At 38.2% G+C, this 23,213-nt stretch overlaps 2 protein-coding genes across 4 annotated transcripts; one reads left to right on the top strand and one right to left on the bottom strand.

Annotated features, from left to right (window-relative positions):
• Window positions 1-3,686, bottom strand: psmc4 (proteasome 26S subunit, ATPase 4). The gene is made up of 11 exons (XM_057340036.1): window positions 3,635-3,686; window positions 2,823-2,921; window positions 2,507-2,693; window positions 2,182-2,328; window positions 1,950-2,059; window positions 1,732-1,825; window positions 1,434-1,601; window positions 1,057-1,133; window positions 797-965; window positions 545-600; window positions 1-406 (listed from the first exon to the last, which is right to left on the bottom strand). Exons 1-11 carry the CDS (start codon window positions 3,668-3,670, stop codon window positions 293-295), a joined length of 1,257 nt encoding a protein of 418 aa, XP_057196019.1. The 5' UTR covers window positions 3,671-3,686; the 3' UTR covers window positions 1-292.
• A 1,233-nt stretch (window positions 3,687-4,919) lies between these two features.
• Window positions 4,920-23,186, top strand: scn1ba (sodium channel, voltage-gated, type I, beta a). Of its 3 annotated transcripts, XM_057341147.1 has the most exons (6): window positions 4,937-7,893; window positions 18,684-18,850; window positions 19,832-20,069; window positions 21,173-21,314; window positions 21,669-21,740; window positions 21,870-23,186. In XM_057341147.1, the coding sequence occupies exons 1-5, from the start codon at window positions 7,824-7,826 to the stop codon at window positions 21,733-21,735; spliced, it is 684 nt and encodes a 227-aa protein (XP_057197130.1). In that variant the 5' UTR covers window positions 4,937-7,823; the 3' UTR covers window positions 21,736-21,740; window positions 21,870-23,186. The 3 variants fall into 3 exon arrangements, 1 of the variants encoding a protein (XP_057197130.1); XR_008963456.1 differs by lacking the exons at window positions 19,832-20,069; window positions 21,173-21,314; window positions 21,669-21,740; window positions 21,870-23,186 and adding an exon at window positions 18,130-18,227 and having other exon boundaries at window positions 4,920-7,893; window positions 18,684-18,695; XR_008963455.1 differs by lacking the exons at window positions 19,832-20,069; window positions 21,173-21,314; window positions 21,669-21,740; window positions 21,870-23,186 and having other exon boundaries at window positions 4,920-7,893; window positions 18,130-18,754.
• Window positions 23,187-23,213: the final 27 nt, after the last annotated feature.

Here is a 23,213-nt window from a genome sequence, read left to right as displayed (position 1 = left end):
TTTGTTATCAAAAACGTCTTTATTTAAACTCATTTATGGAAAACATCTTGATAGTTGTATTTGTGTTGTTCTTTCTTCAATAAACAGATTACATGCTCACCAAATGCGCATGTTGATGCATCCATATTTTATGTGTAAATAAATCCTGTGAAATCAAAGTCCCAGTACAAGCAGTAAACCCTGAATGGATAAATCAAGGTTCAAGTGTTACATCCTTAACAATACACTGTACACACAGATAAAGGTTTCAACAGGATAAGAGCTAATGCCAAATATCTAGTCAATGATTACTCTATTTGTAGAACTCGTGTTCCTGCTCATCCTTCTTAATAACAGTCTTGTAAGCCTTCTCAAAATCCTTTGCCAGCACAATATAACGGTTTTCACGCACAGCAAGCATTCCAGCCTGTACACAAAGAAAACAGGATAAAAATGCAAAGAACATACTGTTTCAGATCACCTTTTAATGATGACATACATTGCAGTTTAGATATAAAGACAGACAGATAAATACTTTTCACAAAATAAAAAAAACTAAACTCACCTCCTGGCAAATAGAGTTGATATCTGCACCAGAGATCTTGTCAGGCCTGGCAACATCTACATTTTTGTTAAGAACAACTGTGAGAAACCATATTCATGATCCAATAAAAAGCATCCTTTACTTTTAGTTTTTTAATGCCAAATTTAAGAATTTTTTTTAGAAAATTCTAAGAAATAACTCCAATATTTTGATCCAGCACTGCAGCAAAATATACATGAAACTATGAAAAAAGTTTATGTGGGGTCAGGATACAGTCTTCCAGGTCGACTTCCTCCGACAAGTTCATCTGGCTGGTGATGGTGGAAAACACTAGACGCTTCTGTCGACGGTCAGGTAGCGGGAACTCAATCTTACGGTCCAGTCTACCAGGGCGCAACAAGGCTGGGTCTAGAGTGTCAGCCCTGTTTGTGGCCATGATGACCTGTTATTGAAACAGGAGTGAAACAGAAATCATCAGCAGGATGAGGAGAGGAACACACAATGCACACCAAGAATTAAGTTGTTTTTCTAACCTTCACATTCACATTCTGATCGAAGCCATCCATTTGATTGAGGAGCTCAAGCAAGATTCTCTGCACTTCTCTGTCAGCTTAAAAAAAAGATGTTAAAAACAATTAACACTATGATCTGAAATTAAATTGAGGTACTATTGTTCTGTAATATTAAATAATTGACTTAAGTTAGTTCTTCCTCGATTCTAACTGAATTAATCAAAGCCTAAGCTATTAATGACCTACACTGCCAGGCAACTAAACACATGCTAAAGGTAAAATTATTTGTTTGTATTAAAATTTTGTTTCATGCAACGCTTGTTTTTTTTTGCCCTTGAACAGGAAAAGCCTAAACAACAACAGGTATTAAGTATGAGATATCTAAGAGGGAGTCATACCTCCAGTCTGTGCATCAAAACGCTTAGTAGCAATAGCATCAATCTCATCAATGAAGATGATGGCTGGGGCATTCTCTTTCGCCAGTCGAAAGACATCTCGTACCATGCGCGGACCCTCGCCCAGATATTTCTGCACAAACTCTGAGCCCACAACACGGATGAAGGCCGCTGAAAAAAGAAAAGACCAACTTTTCCATAGATTCATAGAGTAAAAGCTAAATCAATTTCTGTACCATTCACAGACTAATAAAAGATAAAACTGAAAAACTGAAAGATGCTCATCAAACATGAGGCTAACCTGTAGTGTGGTGAGCCACAGCTTTTGCCAGCATAGTCTTTCCACAGCCAGGGGGTCCATACATAAGCACTCCTCTGGGTGGATCGATACCAATCTGAGAATTGAACATAAGTGGGTGTAAACTAACAAATTTACTACACACTCTGTTTCCCACAAGCCCTTGCAATAATGCATGCATGTATGCATTCATTCATGAATGAACGAATGCACATACACACCTGTTTGTAGAGCTCAAAATGTGTAAGAGGAAGCTCAACAGCCTCTCTCACTTCCTGTTTTTGGATGTCCATTCCTCCGATTTCAGAGTAGGTCACATCTGGTTTTTGATCTAAAGACAATACATCAAATCACAATGACTACGATGTAAAGACAATGTTGCTGCAAGAGCGTTCCAGAAATACAAAAAAAAGTGAAACAACACCTTCCCTTCATTCTAAGTGTAGCTCTTACCTGATGTGAGCATCATGATGCTGCTGTCAGCCTCTGGAGGAAGAACATCCACCAGCGCATTGCTGTGTTTGTGTAGAGCAACAGACGCATTGGGCTTCAACAGTTCTCTGTCAATTGTGCTCAGAATTCGTACATAGTAATTGGAGCCTGCAGGAATAAGACAGTTCATATATGGCATTAGGTAGAAAACACAACTACCAAACCTCTAACACTGCATTTTTGATGCATGGATTTATACTCACTTTGGTTATCGGGTTATTTTAAGCCACTGACACCTCCTAAAACTCCTAAATTGACAATGCCTATCAATATCAAGATTAATCACCTGTGGTTGAGCCCACAATAGCAGTATTCTGGTCAACCGCTTCTAGAAACTGCCCAATAACCAGAGGGATGCTCTGTATCCTCTTCACCTCCTCTTGGGCATGAAGGAATTCCTTCTTCAGGTTCTTCTGCTCATCTTTAATGTATTCCTCCTGCACCTCCAAAAACTCTAGCTCCTGCTGCAACTTCTGCAGTGTGGACATGAGAGCAAATGAAATTAGCAGTTCAATGTCAACAACAGTAACAAGCGAATAACTGTTTTGCACAGGATAGTGTGTCAATATCGTAGAATGAGCTAAACCACAAAACTAACCCACCTTATATCTGCTGTAAAGGTCCTCCAGATCTTCTGGTTCAGGAGCCAAGAAGGACAAGCCAGTTTGAGGTCTTGAATTCAGCAATGCCGGCACTTCATCCTGTTGGAAAATAAAACGTTAAATACATAAACATAGCTGTACAGTTCAGGACCACAATTTCATCCATGAGCCAAAGGCAAAAGAAACACTTTACAATAATTTCAGCTAATTGCACTGTTAAATATAATATTTTATACCAAACCAAACTAAATATAAAATCAAACTGTTAGATATTAAAATATTTAGACGTAACGTTACATATGGACATATGAACCTACTTGGATGTTACTGGTCCGTTAAAGGTTTGTTACCGAGTTAACATTAGTCATGTTCTTAAAAAATAAAATTTTACCTGACAAACAACAAATTTTTGAATTTCTATGCTAAGTGGCTAACCAATAGCCTACATTCTATAGAAAGCTATTTAATGGGTAAACTCGTACAATGTTCCCTAAGTGATCACATAAAGTGCAAATACGGTAAAAAAATAACACATCTGAACTGAAACATAAGCGCCTTAATCGCTGTTCTTTTATAAATGAATGTGAGCACACATGCTAACGTTAGCTGATGTCAGAGAATGGCATGACTGAGCATTTGCAGCTAACTGAATGAATCGGCACCTTTTTACTGAAAAATAAAATGCCTAAAAGTCGGATTTATGCTGTACGTGCGCTTCCTTTTTATACACTACAATATATTTAAGGTAAATGGGATGTAAACATCACCTCTCGTCTTTATAAAACGCTTAAAAAGGCAACGAAACAACTAACCTGAGGTTTCTCAACCAGCACTCCGCCGTCCTCCATGTTTGCGTTGTAGCAACTGACGTCACACTAGATAATATATATGGAGTCCTATAAATCATCACATGGTCCTAAAACCTGTCCTTTTCCCTATCCTTATGCCGTTTGGTCTCATAGTAAGGAGGAGAAAATGACATAGGTATATATAATTAAATGTATAAATAAATACATAAATAACAACTATGGTCATCAAAAATGGCATAAATTTGTAGCTACCACTACAAATTGTGTAATATTGTAATTGTGGACCAGCGCAAAATGAAAGCGTGGCACCTCCCAGAGGTTAGAAAATCGTATTACATCTAGTTTTAACGAATTTTAAACGTTTTATTTAGCTAATAGCTTTTAAAATACTTGTAAAACGTTCTATTTATTTACGGGTTTATAAACAAAAAGCCATTAAAAGAGTATGTATGTAAAATTCCAAAAGGACTTATAATGTTTTTACCAACCAGGTCAGGACTTTTTGCATTTGTTTTTAATTATATCAGAAGAATCAGAAGGAGCTTTATTGCCAAGTATGTTTACACACACAAGGAATTTGACTTGGCAACAGGAGCTTGGTGCATATTGTGTGGCTTCTGTCGATTAACATTTTCATTAGCTGATTTAAATATTTCAGGTTATAAATAAATATCGTAGTGACCAGAGGAAGTGTTTTATTTAAAATATTTGAACAGATAAACTGTTATTGGTCTAAATACAATGTGTGTGTGTTACAGAATTAATTAAAATTAAAATGATAATTTAGGATATATTTAGGACAAAAATGAAAAAAGCTTAGGCTTCTTTAAGGACTATATATTGAAACCATACACGATTTTATACTAAAATAGAAATGCTGGGTTTTGGATTAGAACTTGCAATATTATCTGTAGGGCTATGTAAAATAATAATATTTTGATTCTGATTGATATATCCAAGGTCAAACTGCTGACTAACGGGATTTCTTCCCATTTTTAGACTCTAGAATAGCCTAATCTGTTCTGGAATAATCCGTTTTTGCGAGCGTCATAGGCCCTACAGCAAGCTACTGAATATTTAAGATCACGTACGTTGCGTTTCGTACACAGCAATGCTCGCTCTAAATTACAGTTTATGACTGAACGTGAAAGTCGTCAAATCATCAATTTACGTTGACGTTACGACTTGATATTTTAACCCGAGACGTCTTGCCTTCCATCCACTTTCCCACTGCAATACATCAATCGTTCATATTCCCCCTCCCCCCATCCCTACCCCGCCCTCCTCGTCTAGCTCAAACACAGCATCCTTTTCCACGGAGCGCGAGACGTCGCTGAAGAACGCACCGCGATTGAGCTTAACGTGCTGTTCTCCGGTTCAACACAATTGTTTTGTCCTACATTTGCATAGTAATTTGAGCACCGAAAATAATATATGAGAGACATGCGGTACAATATCGCATTCTGGTTCATTTCTGTGGCGAATAAAAAACCGCGCGTGATGGAATGATTTAACGGCGAATTTATTCACGGAGGAAACGAAGCCAACAGGAGCAAAGGGGAAACAACCGAAATTAATAGACAAAACATGAGGGAGAGGAGGAGAGCTTTTGGAATAAATACGTGTGGTAATCGGTTACGGTAGGCTGAGAAATATATTGAAACCGTAAAAAGAAAAACCTACGTTCACGTTTATTATTGTTGACAGGCGACGTTTTTGATATTTGCATGCGCCGTTTATAGGGCAAACCGTCTTTAAATCGCGTTTAATGTATTTATCTGTATTGTGTACATATGAATGGTACTGTTGACATATTTTGGTGATCATTATAGGCTGTTAGACATATGTCTTGTTTGACAGTTGGATATACAAACGCTTTGGCAAAAAATGAGAATATGAGCAGATGACATGAGCCATAACTGCATCCGGTCATAGTACACATTTCTTGCACGTATCAGCAACTTCAAATATATTTATTTGAACGAGAAAAATACATTACATTCAGCACTATTGTGTATTAGAACGACAGGTAAAAGAGACTATTCATATATATACACTCACCTAAAGGATTATTAGGAACACCTGTTCAATTTCTCATTAATGCAATTATCTAATCAACCAATCACATGGCAGTTGCTTCAATGCATTTAGGGGTGTGGTCCTGGTCAAGACAATCTCCTGAACTCCAAACTGAATGTCAGAATGGGAAAGAAAGGTGATTTAAGCAATTTTGAGCGTGGCATGGTTGTTGGTGCCAGACGGGCCGGTCTGAGTATTTCACAATCTGCTCAGTTACTGGGATTTTCACGCACAACCATTTCTAGGGTTTACAAAGAATGGTGTGAAAAGGGAAAAACATCCAGTATGCGGCAGTCCTGTGGGCGAAAATGCCTTGTTGATGCTAGAGGTCAGAGGAGAATGGGCCGACTGATTCAAGCTGATAGAAGAGCAACTTTGACTGAAATAACCACTCGTTACAACCGAGGTATGCAGCAAAGCATTTGTGAAGCCACAACACGCACAACCTTGAGGCAGATGGGCTACAACAGCAGAAGACCCCACCGGGTACCACTCATCTCCACTACAAATAGGAAAAAGAGGCTACAATTTGCACGAGCTCACCAAAATTGGACAGTTGAAGACTGGAAAAATGTTGCCTGGTCTGATGAGTCTCAATTTCTGTTGAGACATTCAAATGGTAGAGTCAGAATTTGGCGTAAACAGAATGAGAACATGGATCCATCATGCCTTGTTACCACTGTGAAGGCTGGTGGTGGTGGTGTAATGGTGTGGGGGATGTTTTCTTGGCACACTTTAGGCCCCTTAGTGCCAATTGAGCATCGTTTAAATGCCACGGCCTACCTGAGCATTGTTTCTGACCATGTCCATCCCTTTATGACCACCATGTACCCATCCTCTAATGGCTACTTCCAGCAGGATAATGCACCATGTCACAAAGTTCGAATCATTTCAAATTGGTTTCTTGAACATGACAATGAGTTCACTGTACTAGAATGGCCCCCACAGTCACCAGATCTCAACCCGATAGAACATCTTTGGGATGTGGTGGAACGGGAGCTTCGTGCCCTGGATGTGCATCCCACAAATCTCCATCAACTGCAAGATGCTATCCTATCAATATGGGCCAACATTTCTAAAGAATGCTTTCAGCACCTTGTTGAATCAATGCCACGTAGAATTAAGGCAGTTCTGAAGGCGAAAGGGGGTCAAACACCGTATTAGTATGGTGTTCCTAAGTATATATATATATAATCTATTTTATATTTTACAACTTTTACAACATTTCCACGTTATGCATGGCTATAAGTCTATAATTTCAAACTTCTCACTGATCCTAAGATACATATCTTCAAGTTCACACATTAACATTTCATAAGCAAAATTCACAAAATACATCAGCAATAAACATCACTGAGCATTAAAGGGAATGTCTAAACGTATGTTTGCATAAAGCCAAAGACAATTCATGCTTCCATTTCTAACTACTGTGGCACAAAGATTGCTTCTGCTAAATTATTTATTTTCTCAGGTTAAACAACCTAGACAACGTTTCCCATAACTGTACAGTGCTCAAAATCTTTTTTAGTTAGGTGTCTTCCATTATCTGCATTATTTTCTAATTATATAAATTCTCAAGTCTTCCACAGACTTGGTTGTTTGGTAAATCACTATATTTGCAAGTCAGATTTGACATCTATTAGAATATTCGATCACAAAAAAGTATTCATTTAAGCAGCTAACTGTAACCAAAATATAAATAGATCAAGAAAACATTAGAAGAACAATTACTAACTGAAACAGAGTCTGACATCTCCGTTCTTGTCGTTGAGTAACTGAATACTACGGGCTGGACTTATTAAACCGATCGCGTTGCACTAAAAGCGTTGCATCTCTGACACTCCCTCACTGGACTTTCTCACTCCTCATCACAACACCCGACTCCCACCAGACTGGAGGGAAAGGAGCCACCATCTCCAGCCAGTGAACCAGTGACAACCTCACCGCAATCAACCCCGTCTTCATCTGGCCTGATCCATTGTCTACACCGTCAAGCTCATCTGTTCACAGAACCAGCGGACGTATTGTCCTCACCTCCTGGTTTGTGTGTATGTGTTTGTGTGTGTTAAGAAAAAACTGAGTCGGCTCAGAAGAAAACAGCTATCATCTGAAGATGTTCTGCATGCTGAAGATGTCTGCACTGCGGCTCGTGTGGGTCCCCATGCTCTTGTGTGTAACACATGGTGAGTGTCTTAAGCTAGCACAATACACAACATTTGAGACATTTTAGGTCTTACAATCTTTATGTGTATGTGTCAATCATGTCATGATGACAAGACCACAGGTCATTGTGTAAGAGCAAGACACTCAAATTCTCCTTCCAAAATGTTATTTTGTGTGTTATTTTAGTTTTATGGACCATTTCAGGGTAGTTTAGCACCTGTTCAGTGCTGGGTTTTGTTTTTCTGGTGTCAGGTCACTGTGGGTGTGTGTTTGTGGGATCAGGATTTCACAGCCACTCGGATTGCTCAGTACAACCCAAACCCAGCTGTGACGCTTCATAGAGCAAGTGACGACGGTAAAATGGAGGCGTGGGTGATCAGGGTGGTCCAGTCGACAGAGTAGCTTATGCCCAAACTGTCACAAGCTGTTATTATCTTCTTGTATGCTGTGAATGCTTTGTTTCGGCTGGGTGTTCAAAATACGGCTGTGGATTCTGTCGCGTACAGTGAATGTCCTTGATCTGTGACAGTAAGGAGGACAGTGATGGATAGAAATCTCACCCCGGGTAGCAGGTGTTGTCACTTATGCCTCAGTTATAAATGTCCCAGTTTACGCAGCCGGGACTTAGATGTTCCCTCATGCTGTGCGTCGTGACCCATTATGAGGATATGTGAATGTTCTGTACTGTTGGCAGAAGATGCAAACTCAGTAGATCATCAGTCATCAGATGTTTGTATTAACCATTTTAAGGGTTACACCAGTATTCGTCTAAATATTATATGATATGCCAGTTCTGAGTTTGAATGATTGGATACAAGCCCGAGTACATAAGAAACTGTGATGCACAATCCCTTACAAATCAAAAATATATGGTATACTGGAAAAGATACATTAAATAATACATTTCCATATATTGGAACCAAGTGCTTGAAGAATATTGATTATAGGAAAATATATTTTCATTAGTGGAACCTATTCAGTAATGTATCCAATGTATGTATGTAAGATTCTCTTTTAGGTCACCTGACAAAACTATTTTAAACTGTGTTGTAACCAGATGACACATCGATTTTACAGGGTGGCTTTGATAAAAATGTATCTTCCTTGCATATAGCCAGGTTGAATCACACGTTTTTTACATTGTATGTTATTTTAATAATTTACTTTTAAAGCATTTAGCAGTAGGGCTGGGCTGATACCACTTTTTCACGTCCGATACTGATACCGATACCATAACCTTGAGTATCTGTCGATACCGATACCGATCCAATACCATCTCCATCGACCTTTTTATCAATTAAGCTGTTTATAACACATTTGTCAGCCATACAAAAAGCATCATGCTTAAACTGTGCAACAATTGTTCTACAGAGCTCAAATGTTCTATTGTGCAAAAAACTGAAATATGTAACCCACAACATGACTTAAGACTTAAGTTTAGATTTTTATTGAAAATGAGCTTAAACATACAAAATGAAATTTAAAGTGCAACTGTGTGCAAATTCCAACAAAGTACTGGATGTAATGCAACACTCAAAGTAAACCATAAATTAAGTATAATAAATTAACATTAAACATATAAATTACCTCCATCACAAAATGTACAGTAGAACACAGTACAGTAAGGCACTCACAAAATTGTTCAAATGTAACCTCTTTGGTTGAACTATAAAAGACATAAACACATAAAAATAACCATTTAAAATGGATTTAGTTCCAGAACAAAAAGATACTTGCAATGTAAACTAAAATATTTGGTTAAACTTCAAGTTTCCCATAAGACGTTAAGAGATAGCAGTAGGTTCCCTACCTTTAAAACTGCCACAAAAACCACTGACTCACGTTTTAAGAGTCCTTCAGTCACTTTCTCCGTTATCAGATTTACTTTGTTGCTTTCGGGGGGAAGTTTCTCACGCTTCTGAATGACTTCCTGTAGTGTTTGTTGTTGCGGAACACTTTTCTTCTTGGCACTGGTTGTCTGCATAAATTCCTCATACTGCTTTAGATTATGTTTATGCAAGTGTTTTATCAAATTTGTCGTATTATAGTTTCCCGCTTTGCCACCTCTCAAAACGCTTACGTTGCACACATTGCATTCGGCTTGGCTTTTTTCTCCTTTAACTGTAAAGTATTTCCAAACAGCTGACATTTTAACGATGGACTATCACCCACGTTTTCTAATCGCCGCGCTTTACGGCATGTCGCTCAGAGCATGTCGCGCTGATGGTATTGATATATGATATAGTTTGAAAGGTTTTATCGTCAAACCTTTTCTAACATGATGGAAATGTGACCGGGCTTAGTATGTTGTTAGCATGTTACTAGCATGATTATAACGACACATGGGCATGGCTTGGAATCTGCAATTGATAATACTCTATGCTATGAGTGAAACGAACCAACCCCCGTTTCTCTATGATGTTCTGATGCAGAGATATAGGTGTTGCTAAATGGTTGCTAGGCTAACCTGTTTGGTTGCTATGGGCGTGGCTTGGCATCTGCAATTGATAATACTCTAAGCTATGAGTGAAACGAACCAACCCCCGTGTCTCTATGATGTTCTGATGCAGAGATATAGGTATTGCTAATCAGTTGCTAGGCTAACATGTTTGGTTGCTATGGGCGTGGCTTGGCATCTGCACTTGATAATACTCTAACCTATGAGTGAAACGAACCAAGTCCCGTGTCTCTACGATGTTCTGATGCAGAGATATAGGTTTTGCTAAACGGTTGCTAGGCTAACCTGTTTGGTTGCTATGGGCGTGGTTTGGTATATGCCAATTGATGATGCTCTAAGCTATGAGTGAAACAAACCCACCCCCGTGTCTCTACGATGTTCTGATGCAGAGATATAGATATTGCTAAATGGTTGCTAGGTTAACCTGTTTGGTTGCTATGGGCGTGGCTTAGCAGAAGGCAATTGATGATGCTTCAAGTCCTATGTGAAACAGACCAACCCCCATGTCTCTACGATGTTCTGATGCAGAGTTATAGGTCTTGTTAAATTGGTTGCTAGGCTAACAAGTTTTGTTGCTATGGGCGTGGCTTCGTAGCTTTATTCAGTTTCAGGGATACTGATTGGTTGCCTGAGCCAAATGAGCCCACCCCCTTGTCTCTATGACACTGTGTTGCAAAGATATCCATATGGACTTTTTATAATGGAAGTCTATGGGAGCGGTTGCTAGGTTGCTGTAAATGGTTGCTATGGGCGTGGCTTCGTAGCTTAAGGAAGTTCCTGGGATACTGATTGGTTGCCTGAGTAAAATGAGCCCACCCACTTGTCTCCAAGTGGTTGTACTGCGAAGTTATTCAACATGGGACTGTTATGACGCCTTATATGGGCATGTTTCCTGTCCCATTATAAATCAATGGGGAATTTTGGAGGCCTCTTACACCCCAGGGGTGCAACTTACACCCCATTGTGAGGTAAGTTCTTACAGAGCGTGCCAGCTTCTTCAAACGTGGTAACTCGCAAGTTTCTACGACATCCTCGCTTTGAGTTATGAGCCGTCAAAGTTTGTCGCAATGTTAAGTCAATGGGAAATTAGGTGGTTTTGAGAGTCCGGTTTTCGAAAACCAGAACCCAGATCAGTTAGAGAAGATATAGCAACTCAAGTCAGACCAGTTTGAAGGTTTGTGGAAAGTTTGGTGGATGTAGTTTGAAAGCTCTAGGAGGAGTAGCAGTCAGAAATTCTGGGGATCAGAAGAAGAATAATAATCTTAGATACAAGATCAGTATGTTGGCTCTGTCAAGACAACATAATTAGCATAATCCCCGCCTATGAATTACAGCTACGCAAATTACTTATCTAGGAATGCAGGTTCATTCTCTGGTTTGGCTACATTATATTGCATAAATCCAAAAGATACTAATAGGCTATATGCTTACCAATACATTAATCAATTAAACTGTGTCCACCAAAGCGTTTTTTGCCAGCTAAGATAATAATACCTGGTGCTCTTCTGAAAACGACCAGCTGGTGGCGCTTGAGAACGCTGTGGAGGCACTGCGCGTTATTCCGGAGATGCGTTGGTTGGTGTGATTTAGAATATCCGCAACAATTACCCTACTTGTTACTAGTATCTTATTTTAAAGAATATTACTTAATATGAAAATGCAGTAACCATTAATGTCAACTTCTCCATTGTTGTGTATGATGGTTTGTCAATGTAGTGTTTGTCCCGCCTCTTCTCCACTGTGATTGGACGGCTGTGTAAAAAGGACAGTGACGAGCTCTGCCTTTTACCCAAAGTTAAAAAGTAAAAAATGATTAAAGACATAACTCGTGAAATATCATTATGATACATAGTGCATCACGTGGTATGGAGCAGGTGTACATTTCTTTCGTACCAACTAACATTTTGAAAATACGAACATTTTTATGAATCCGAAAATTTACGTCAAAACGACATTACGAACGATTTACACAAAAAAAATCGTTCTGCTCGTGTTTCATGAATGAGGCCCCTTGTGTTTTTTATCAACTGCGGAGCACATCACAAGATGTTTAAAACAATTTTTACATAGCTTTTTACCTACACTAGAGTAAATATTTCTAACCCCACCACTCTGGATCTGGAGTATCAATGGCACTGATGAACTAATAATATCTGTACATGTGATGGACAGTCAGAAGAATGTACTAGAATAGTATAAAATCTAATATCTAACCTTTCTGCACATCACATACATTATTAAGGCTGGTTAAGTGCTGTTTTGGCACAGGTGCATCTACCTCACAGAGATGCTGCCCACTCCAGTAGGTTGGATCAAGTAATCAAACAAAAGTATCAGATGTGTAACATGGTTATTATCGAACAACTAGTGCAGTCTAACATTTGATATGCTATTACTGTAAATTACTTTCTTCATTGTTGCAGCATCTGTTTTTTACATAAATCCGATTAGCATTCGGTACCTGATATCATCTCTGCCCATGTTTACTCACTCCATCGATGTCTGCAGACAACCACTGTGAAACAGCAATACTGGTTGTTTAACAGCTGTATCAGAGACTACAAGACTATGTGACACGGTGCTGGAGGATGCTGTTGTTGTTGTGTTTGTTCTGTGTTAGTATACGCTGCTGGCAACAAGCACTCGGAGGTTCTAAAGAAAACATGGAGGCGTATGTCGCTAAGATACATTGGCAGAAAATAGTCCAGATTGAAATACATGCAGTACACAACACATAAGAGAGCTATTACAAAACCATGGTTGGTTACACACTGAAGTTAAAGTTTCATACATAAGGTTGACAATATAAACAAAGTTCTAACCTTGCAAGAGTAATATTAATGCCACCCAGAGGAAAATGTTATTGCTTGAAGGTTGCGCTTTCATAGTTTATCTTACATTTAAGTATCAACTTAGTCTCAGAAATGTGTCCTAAAAGTGGTTAGCAGGAATAAAAATAGAAACAAATGAGATAATTGTTGAAATACATTTAAAAGAATGGAAATGTACAATGAATAGATTGTATATTAGTAAAATACAACAAAATCTCACAGCAATTCATAGCTATTTTACAAGGTGGCTAATTCAGAATCAGAATCAGAATCAGAAGAGCTTTATTGCCAAGTGTGCTTGCACACACAAGGAATTTTCTTTGGTGTTGGAAGCTTCTAGTACAGACATTCAACACAATGACAATACAATATAATACGATTTACAGTCTAAAAGATTCTAAATTGTGCATATATAAAATAAAAGACTATTGTACAGAAAATGGGGGATAATAACATATAAGAGACATTGTACAGGGTAGTATATAGTAGAATAAACAGTGAGGGAAATAAGTATTTGATCCCCTGCTGATTTTGTAAGTTTGCCTACTTACAAACAAATGAAGGGTCTATAATTTTTATGGTGGGTTTATTTTAACTGATAGACACAGAATATTAAAAAAAATCAGGGGAAAAAAATGTTATATAAAGGTTATAAATTGATTTGCATTTCAGTCAGTGAAATAAGTATTTGATCCCCTACCAACTAGCAAGAATTCTGGCTCCACAGATTGGTTATGTGCCTATATGGACCACAGATTAGTCCTGTCACTTTAAGAAAGTACTCCTAAATCAGCTTGTTATGTATATAAAAGATGCCTGCCAACAGAATCTGTATCTTCCAGTTCAACCTCTCCAACACCATGGTCCAGACCAAATAGGTTTTAAAGGATGTCAGCGACAAGATTGGAGACCTGCACAAACCTTGAATAGGCTACAGACAGAAGCTTGGTGAGAAGGAGACAACTGTTGGTGTGATTATTTGGAAATAGAAGATATACAAAATAACTATCAAATGCCCTTGTTCTGGAGCTCCCTGCAATATTTCCCCAATGGGGTAAAGATGATCATGAGAAATGTTAAAGATCAGCCCAGAACTACACGGAAGAAGCCTGTTAATGATTTCAAGACAGTTGGGAACACAGTTAGCAAGCAAAACATTGGTAACACATTGGTAACACGCTATGCCACAGTAGACTGAAATCCTGAAGCACCCGCAAGGTCCTCCTGCCCAAGAAGGCCCGCCTGGCTCGTCTTAAGTTTGACAATGAACATAAAAATGATTCAGAAAAGGCTTTGGCGAAAGTGCTGGCACTGCTGTGAGACCAAAATGGACTCCTGTGTTTGGAGGGAGAGAAATGCTGACTATGAGCCCAAGAACATCATGTCTACAGAGAAGCACAGTGTTGGAAACATTCTGCTTTAGGGCTTTTTCTCTGCTACAGGTATACAGGATGACTTCACCGCATTGAGGGGCTGAGGGACGGGCCCATGTACCGTAAAATCTTGGACGAGAACCTCCTCCCCTTAACTAGGTCACTGAAGATGGGTCATGGATGAGCCTTTAACATGACAAAGACGCAAAACATATTGCCAAGACAACCAAATAGTGGCTTAAGGAGAAGCACATTAAATGTCCTAGCCAGTCTCTAGACCCTAGTCCTATAGAACCTCTGTGAAGGAGGCTAAAACTCCAATTTGCTGAGCGACAGCCAAGAAACCTTAAAGATTGACAGAGGAGTGGACTAAATGTATCCGGACACATGTGCAAACCTGGTGACCAACTATCAGAAATGTCTGACCTCTGTGCTTGCCAACAAGGGTTTCTCCACAAAGTACAAAGTTATGTTTTGCTTGGGGATCAAATACTTATTTCACTGACTGAAATGCAAATCAATTTATAACCTTTATATAACATTTTTTTCCCCTGATTTTTTTTAATATTCTGTGTCTATCAGTTAAAATAAACCCACCATAAAAATTATAGACCCTTCATTTGTTTGTAAGTAGGCAAACTTACAAAATCAGCAGGGGATCAAATACTTATTTCCCTCACTGTACATATTGTATGTACACTTGTGCAAATGGATAATTTAGTAAGTAGAGGTAGTGTTATATACATGTTATATACAAATTCGTATGAATTTGTGCGATTTCATTCATACTTTTTAGTGCAATTTGCTTTAGGTTTTATAGTTTAGGGATGGGGCTTCAGTATTGCTTTTTTTACTAGTAATCATACGTTTTTGTATGATGCTTATCGTACAGTTTTAATACGAATTAGCCACATCGTAAAATTATAAATTCCTGTGAGACCAAGCTTTAAAATAATCTGGATTTGGGCACATTTGATGAGAAATATTACACTTTATATGGAAATCTTCAATAATACTGGCTTTTGTTTGCTGACTTGACCAATCTAAGTTTGTCACATTGTTGAGATCTCTTTTAAACTCATTTGTAAGACTGAAAGTTACTCTTATGTATACCAAATGTATAACTTCAGCTTCAAGAGATGAAATGCATAATGTATGATGCAAATGACTGATCAGTTTGCAATTCAGCAGTTTTAACTGAGCACTTATGTGCAGAAAGCTTTTCTTGCTGATCACAGTCTTGGTTTACCGCAGAAGGCAAAGGGGAAAGGAAGCATCTATGAATTATTTAACAGAGGTTGATAACAGAGTCTTAGATACAGGCAAACCAATAAGGAGAGGCCTTTGTGTTCCGTGTAGATTTTCGGCAGAATTCGGCACCGTCACAGCAGTGACGCAGGTTTCAAGTCTGCAGGTCTGGCGCTGTGGAAACTTGTCACATGCGTGTGCACGAAAAGATGCATCCGAGCATGTGCGGGTCAAAAAGAGCATCAGAGGGGGGAGGGAGGGAGGGATGAGAGACAACAAATGCTAAATCTAGACAAGGGCAGACAAGGACTTATAAAGAATGCTAGTAAAATGTTTCAAGCTCATGGCTATTTAATTGAAAGATTAAATGGAAATTAGAGCGTATCCCACCATCCTCCCTAGCACATTCGCTTGCGCTCAAAAATAGATGTGAGAAATCCTTCATTGTCTTTGGGCTATAAATAAGAAGCTTTGTTTTCAGTTCTGGATACTCGCCTGGGGAAATATCATAGCCGTTTACCATTTCCTCTTGATCAGTGAGGTCACCAACATTTCATTGTCAATTAATGTTAGAGATTAGATTATAAAGAGAATGTAGATAAAAGCATCCCAGTTCAACAGGACGATTGTTAAATCAGAACGCCAGCTGTGATATCAAAACCACTACACGTAATATATGAATGAGCTCTTGTTTCTATGGAAAATCTCTACCCTGGAGATCAGTGTTTGTTGCAGTCATTTCCCCGGAGGTCAGGGTGTATATGGCATCACATAGCCTACAGTCTGACAGTCAGACAGTTGGCTGGCATGGAAACATCATCCTCAGCTGCCTGCCTCCAACCAGAAAGGCATCTTCTCTGTTTATCTCTCACTGGCTCACATGTATTCAAAAGTGTCCTTTTATTAAATTTTCACTAACTGTTGAAAAAGTGACTAATTCACCCTTTAATGCATTCATTAAATCCTTAGATTAAATATGCATTGTGCAGTCTAATCCGGAATAAATTGCATAATATAATCTCTGTAAAAGGGGGATGACTGTAATGACTGTGGTGTTTGGTGACACTGACAGAAGTTTAAAAGGGTTTTTTTTGACAGGTCTGAGGTCAGCTTTTCTAGTACACTTTTAGGTACAGTATATGCTGATGATGTTCATTTTGTACTGTCTGTTTTACTTTGCAATAATGTTGTATTTGTTAACATTAGTAAATGCGTTAGCTAACATGAACTAACAATGAGTACATTTTTCAGCATTTATTCATCTTTGTTAATGTTCTTTAATGACAATACATTTGTTAGTTCACTGTGCATTAACTAATGTTAACTTTTAAAGCATAATGTGGACATTTGAGCAGCATCTAGTGGTAAGGTTGCGAATTGCAACCAACGGCTCAATCCACCCCTCCCTTTCGAAGCACTAGGGCAATAGTGTGACAAAGAAGTCGTCAGGTTTTTGCTTCTTAGCCGAATGAGATAATGTATTGACGAAACGCGCTCTGTAGAGCAGTTTGTCCGTTTAGGCTACTGTAGAAACAACATGGTGAATTTCATGCAAGGGGACCCGCGGTGTATGTAGAATAGAAATAGCTTATTCTAAGGTAATGAAAACAATGCTTCATTATGTAAGGTCTTTATACACCTCTGAAGACATAGTTATGTACTGTATATTGTGTTTCTGTCAAAAGACCCTCCAAAATATTACACACAGCACGTTCCAAATAAAATAAATACTCATTTTAACAAATACAACCTCATTATGAAGTGTTCCCCTATTTTTTTTACAAATGCTTAAAAATGGAACACGGAAGTAATTTTCTCTATTGACAGCCATTGAAAAGTAGCAGTGTATCCTAACAAAAATAATTGAAATTGTAAATTCATTCTGTAGCGAAATGTAGATATTGACTTGCAGATCAGACAATTGGTTGTTTTAAGGGTGTGCCAAAATAATTTGCTATCCTTCCTCTCCAATCTTCTGTATTTCTGCTATAACTATTGTCTTTCCCACCCAATCTTTCCTTCTTTTTCCTCTCTGCAGCCAATCAGAAGCCAGTAAATAAGTACTCTTGTCATGGATCCAACTCTGAAAAACTTTAACTCATCTCTCTCTCCTTTATTTCTCCCTTTCTTCTCCTTCCTTTCACCCCTAACTTCCCAAAGCCACATTATAAATGTTTTCCTGAAATGTCCAGTAAAGAGATGGCCATGAAACATTCTCCAATAGGATGACCCCAGTAAAGATATAATGTAATTCTGTAGTCGTAATCTCTGCTCAGTCTTCATTGATGTGTGTGCAATGTTTTCTGTCCTTCATCTCATTGCACATATATATAAACACTTCTTCAGAGGTCAGAATTGAAAATAGCACAAGATCATTGGTTGAGCGCGATGCAGATGTCTCTGTGGAAACAACAGGGTGAAGTTTGAAAGAATAAAGATATCAGGTGTGTCTTTTTCTGCTAGTATTTGACTTCCTGGCATATATAGAGACCTGCATCTATATATGAATGTAGATTAATGATCTTGAAATGCAAGAGGATCACCGCTCACCGCTAACTATTTATTTTCCCTCAAAGCTTTCTGTGTGGAGACCAAAAGAATAAAGCAGATACTGAGCTTTTCATACGCAGTTCATTTGGACTATTGTAATCCACAATCAGTTTTCATGAGTGGAAATAAAGCTTGCAAGAAATCGCTCTGCCTTGAACTAAAAAAAAATCCAGCATGCAAAGTTAAGCAATGAGAACGCACGCAAAAAAAAAGAAGCTTCCCGTTACGGAGATAGTAATGCCTGTCAGTTCAAACACCAAGGAAAATGGGCATCGATAATCTTAGAGTGTTGTATTAGATAAGAAGCAGATTAGTGTCTGTGTTGCTGAGTTTTCTTGATCTTCCACCAGCTTGGCTTTGCCATGGAGTCTGTGTGGAGGTGGATTCGGACACAGAAGCAGTGTTGGGTAAAGGATTCAAACTAACCTGCATCTCTTGCAAGATGAGAGGAGAGACACAAGCCTCCGCCACTGTGGACTGGTGGTTTATGGCTAAAGGCGAGAGTGAATTCACACAAGTGAGTATAAAACGTGTCATTCGGGATAATAAAAGCTTAACTTTATGTGGTCAAGAGGCACAGATGGTGTCTGCATGGTGCGTTACCATTCAATTTCGTTTTGTACAAAACAATTCCAAACATGCCCACAGAAATTTACTTAATGACATTGGTGGGCTTTTCAAAACATTTTATCCAGATATTTAGAAGGGGGATGCAACGACGTAAGGCCAACTTTATGCATTTTTCATGACTGCTGCCCTCCTCCAGCATACAGCACTCCCAAGCAAACCCACAGTTAATGGACACCAGCAGCCACTTTATACCCTTAGGAGGTTTACAATGAGGTCAGACCAACATCACTGCCATTAAAACAACCACTGCTTTTTTGCTGCAACCTAAAATCTGCAGTGCCTACAAGATTGTTATCCCGCCCCTTTGACTGTTATGCCATAATCATACTTGTGGTAAATGCAACTTGCCGTATCATATTGCCACAATTACATTTATTATGCTGTAAAAGGGAATGAGAAACTTGACAGTCTTTAGAATTTTTTTTTTTAAACAATGTTACATTATTGGACTTCACAATTAATGAACAAAGTGGTAAGAAATGCGAAATTAGTTAAGGAAACTCATTCTTTGGAGTTAAAAGAACTGCGATGTGTCCCGATTTTCAGTGCAAATATACTGTAAGGTGAATCACTGTGTATTGTGTCAAATGATAAAGTGAAATTCACCCTGCCAATGTACATGACTTCACATAAAAAAATTAGGCAATACAAATCCTACTAAACCCATGAGTATGTAAATACTATTAATATACCTTTTAATATATGAAATAGTGTGTTGAACAAAAAAGTTTTGACATTAAGCCTTGTGTCTGTTATCAAGTAAGCCTGTAATGAAAAGATCCAGCTTTTCCAAAGATCTCCTTTAAACTGCTTATTATTTTCCGAAGCGGAATCACATAGTAATTATAGCTCTTCTTCTTACATTTAGATCTACAATTACGCAGACATTAGGGGCTATATAATGGATGACCGCTTTGCTGATCGTTTACACTGGAACGGCAGTAAAAATACTGTGGACGTGCAGGACGGCTCAATCTACATCCTCAATGTCAGCTATAATGATACCGGCACCTATCGATGCTACTTCGACCGGAATCTCTTCTTTTCCAATTACGAATTCCACACCAATGACACCAAGTTTGTCACCATCAACGTGATGGGCAGAGGTACATTCATTAAAACAGACAAAGAGGTGAAACAAATAACAAACCAAAAAACATCTGTTCATGAGGTGAAATTCAGTATACAAATAGAAATGAATAAAACAACACAGATAGCAACATCTTGTGTCATTCATCCATTGAAGCATGTCTATTTGGATGTCAAAACCAAGGACACAGCCATTAGTCCTGAAAGCAAACAGTGTTGCCATAGCAGCAGCATCGGGCTTTCATCACAGTGGATGTCCTTGACTCATAAACGTTTAGTTGTCTGTTAGCAAGAAAAGTTAAGAATTTTCATTTTAGTATTCTTTTTTATTTAAAAATACAGCTATTAGCATTATTATTTAAATGACTGAATTTATTTTTGCATACATTCAAATATTATAGATTCTTTACCTAGTACTTTGACCCGTCTAATAATCCCACTAAAAAAAAGTGTTTGGAAAGCAGATGCTCGTGTTTTATTAGTCTAGGGGTAGATCCAGATTGTATTTTTCATACAAATTGACCCGGGTCTAAATCCCAACCTAATGGTTATTTTTTTTAAACCAAGCTCGACAGCACTTTCAGTTTAAGAAAAGGGCAAGGTGTCATTTAAACAACATATTTACTATTCTGTTCCCTAGGAGAACATTTTGACAGCCATTAAAAAGTGGAAAAATAAAATACAATAAAAATGAAGTTATTGTGAAGCCCTCTGATTGAGAGACACGGCTTGAAAGCAAATGTTTTGCACAACGCGCAACTAAATTGTCACTTCTGCTTACAACATAACTGCACAAAAGAATGACGCTTCTGCTGAGAGTGTCTTTCCATTGGGGTAGAGAGTGGAATATTACACATCACATGAGTTCATGGGGTGATAATTGAATCAGACTTTTCTGTACTTCCTGTCTGAGGCTGATGCATGAGTCAGGGTCGCACCAGCAGTGATGTCACCGCTGGTCATTATGAGAGCTACACTGCATCTATATTACATAACTTAAACCTTTACAAATATGTTCTTTGACAGCAGAATCTATTAACCGGCATCAAATGAAAACGTGACCCTGTGAAATAATAAATTCACTTCAATTTAGAGAATAAGTTTATGAATTCTCACCTAGCTACTCGAGGCGTGGCATCCATCCTATCTGAGATCATGATGTATGTCTCCATCATCGGGCTGCAGTTTTGGCTGGTGGTGGAGATGGTCTACTGTTACAGGAAGATAGCTGCAGCTGGAGAAGAGGCGTTGAGAGAGAGCGAGTGAGTGTTTCTTTTGTCTACTTATGAAAACGCAGAATGATATAGGTATTGTTTATTATTCCCTGACAGGTAACACACACAACTGCATTGTTAAAGGGGAAAGTATGCTTAAAAGGATGCTGCAATAGGACAATTTACTCCTTTCTTCTTTTCTACAGTCATATTCCCCTCTTATTAATTCTGTAGCTACTTTTTGCATCTTTCTTCAAAACTGTGTTTCGCACAATTCCTGTGCATCTATGACACGGTTGTTTCTTTATACTACCCTGTTTTTAAACTCGAGCTGTTTTCTTCTTATCTTCCTCTTCACACTTCTGTTTTCTGTCATTTCTGCCTTTCTTCTTATTCTCTCAGGGCGGAATATTTAGCTATAACCTCAGAGAGCAAAGATAATTGTGCAGGCGTAGCAGTGGCGGAATAACACGGGTAGGTTTGTTGAATCCAATGAAAAAAAACTTAAATTCCTATCCGGACCCTTTAATTTGCTCAAAGACACAAGCAACATATATACACATCTTTTATTCTGAATTTAACGCGTTATGCGTTTCTTTTCAGGGGCAAGAAAACTCTCAAGCCAAAAGCTTGACGCTCCACCCAACATGACATCACCGACTGCCTGCTCCGCCACTCCCACTGACGCTCTGTGACCGCAGCAGGGTTAGATATGGAAGGGTTTTGACTCTGAAGTTATGTTACATTGTAGACAACAGCATTGAGGTTCATATATGAAGGATGCATTAACAGGTTTAAATGTGTAACACTGAACAATACCAAGTACCGAACATGACTTGTACATACAGTATTTGTTTGAGCATCTGCTGTTTAATTTTTCCACACGAGGTGATCTACGTATACATACGTGTGATAAAAATGCTAAATCACATTTGTATCTACTGAGCCAGAGGACAGCTATACAAAAATACGATATATGAGCCGGTTAAAATATGACAAATATATTAGAAAAACATTATATAGAAAATTTAAACAATATCAAAAATATAGAATATAGACTATAATTTAAATACATTTTTCCCCGAATAATGATCGCTAGAACCTAAAATGTGACCCTGACTGTGAAAAGATTTTTTTTCTACCTAAAATCATCCTACGTAATGTAAACTACATTCTGTAAAAATATAATCTTGATATTGTGGGAATATTTTTTAGATAAAAGTATGATTTAAATATCAATATAATCAATAAGTGTTTTCTTTCATTTGTTTCATTAAGCTGTGTGTTTTTGTCATGTGCTTTCTATTTCACTCAGTGGAAAGTTACTGGGGCAAACAAAGAAAACAGAGAAAGTTGGGGGTTGGAGTCGTAAATTATCTAGATAAACACACACACATATAAAGAGTCACAAAGAAAAATAAATGTTATGAATCAATCCACTGTATATGTTCTAAGTATAATCATGAGTTGTGATGTGTTTTAATGAATCATAGGATTAAGAAACAACGCTATATAATTAAAAACATTAGATGATTAAGTGTTTTCTTTTTACTAAAAGAATGTTAAGAATGTTGGTGTGTTGTCCGGCCACAATAAACTGTTTTTAGGAGACCACTCCTTGGGGGAGGGTGCCCCTGGAGAACATTCCTCAATACTAGAGACCGACCACAGGATGTATGTTTTGAGAAGGTTTTATTTTTCAGGAACTACGCAGATAAACGTGGCGTATGGTGATTGGTGGAAAGGGAGCAAAAAGCAGAGGAGGAGTCAGAAGATAGAGCGACGTCACATACTTTATAAATATGGGTGTATTTGAATATTTTGGTTGTTGGCTTGTGGTGGAGAGCGTGGTGATTTACTGGCAACCCAAAGCTTTGTTACTCCTTTTTACATCTGATAATAAACTTCTAATCGATTTTGAAGAACGTCTCAGTACAAATTTTTGAA

This window comes from Triplophysa rosa, linkage group LG8 (genome assembly GCF_024868665.1).
Source record: "Triplophysa rosa linkage group LG8, Trosa_1v2, whole genome shotgun sequence".
Taxonomy (NCBI): Eukaryota; Metazoa; Chordata; class Actinopteri; order Cypriniformes; family Nemacheilidae; genus Triplophysa; species Triplophysa rosa.
Note: the sequence above shows the minus strand (reverse complement) of the source record. Positions and strands in the feature narration are given on the sequence as shown.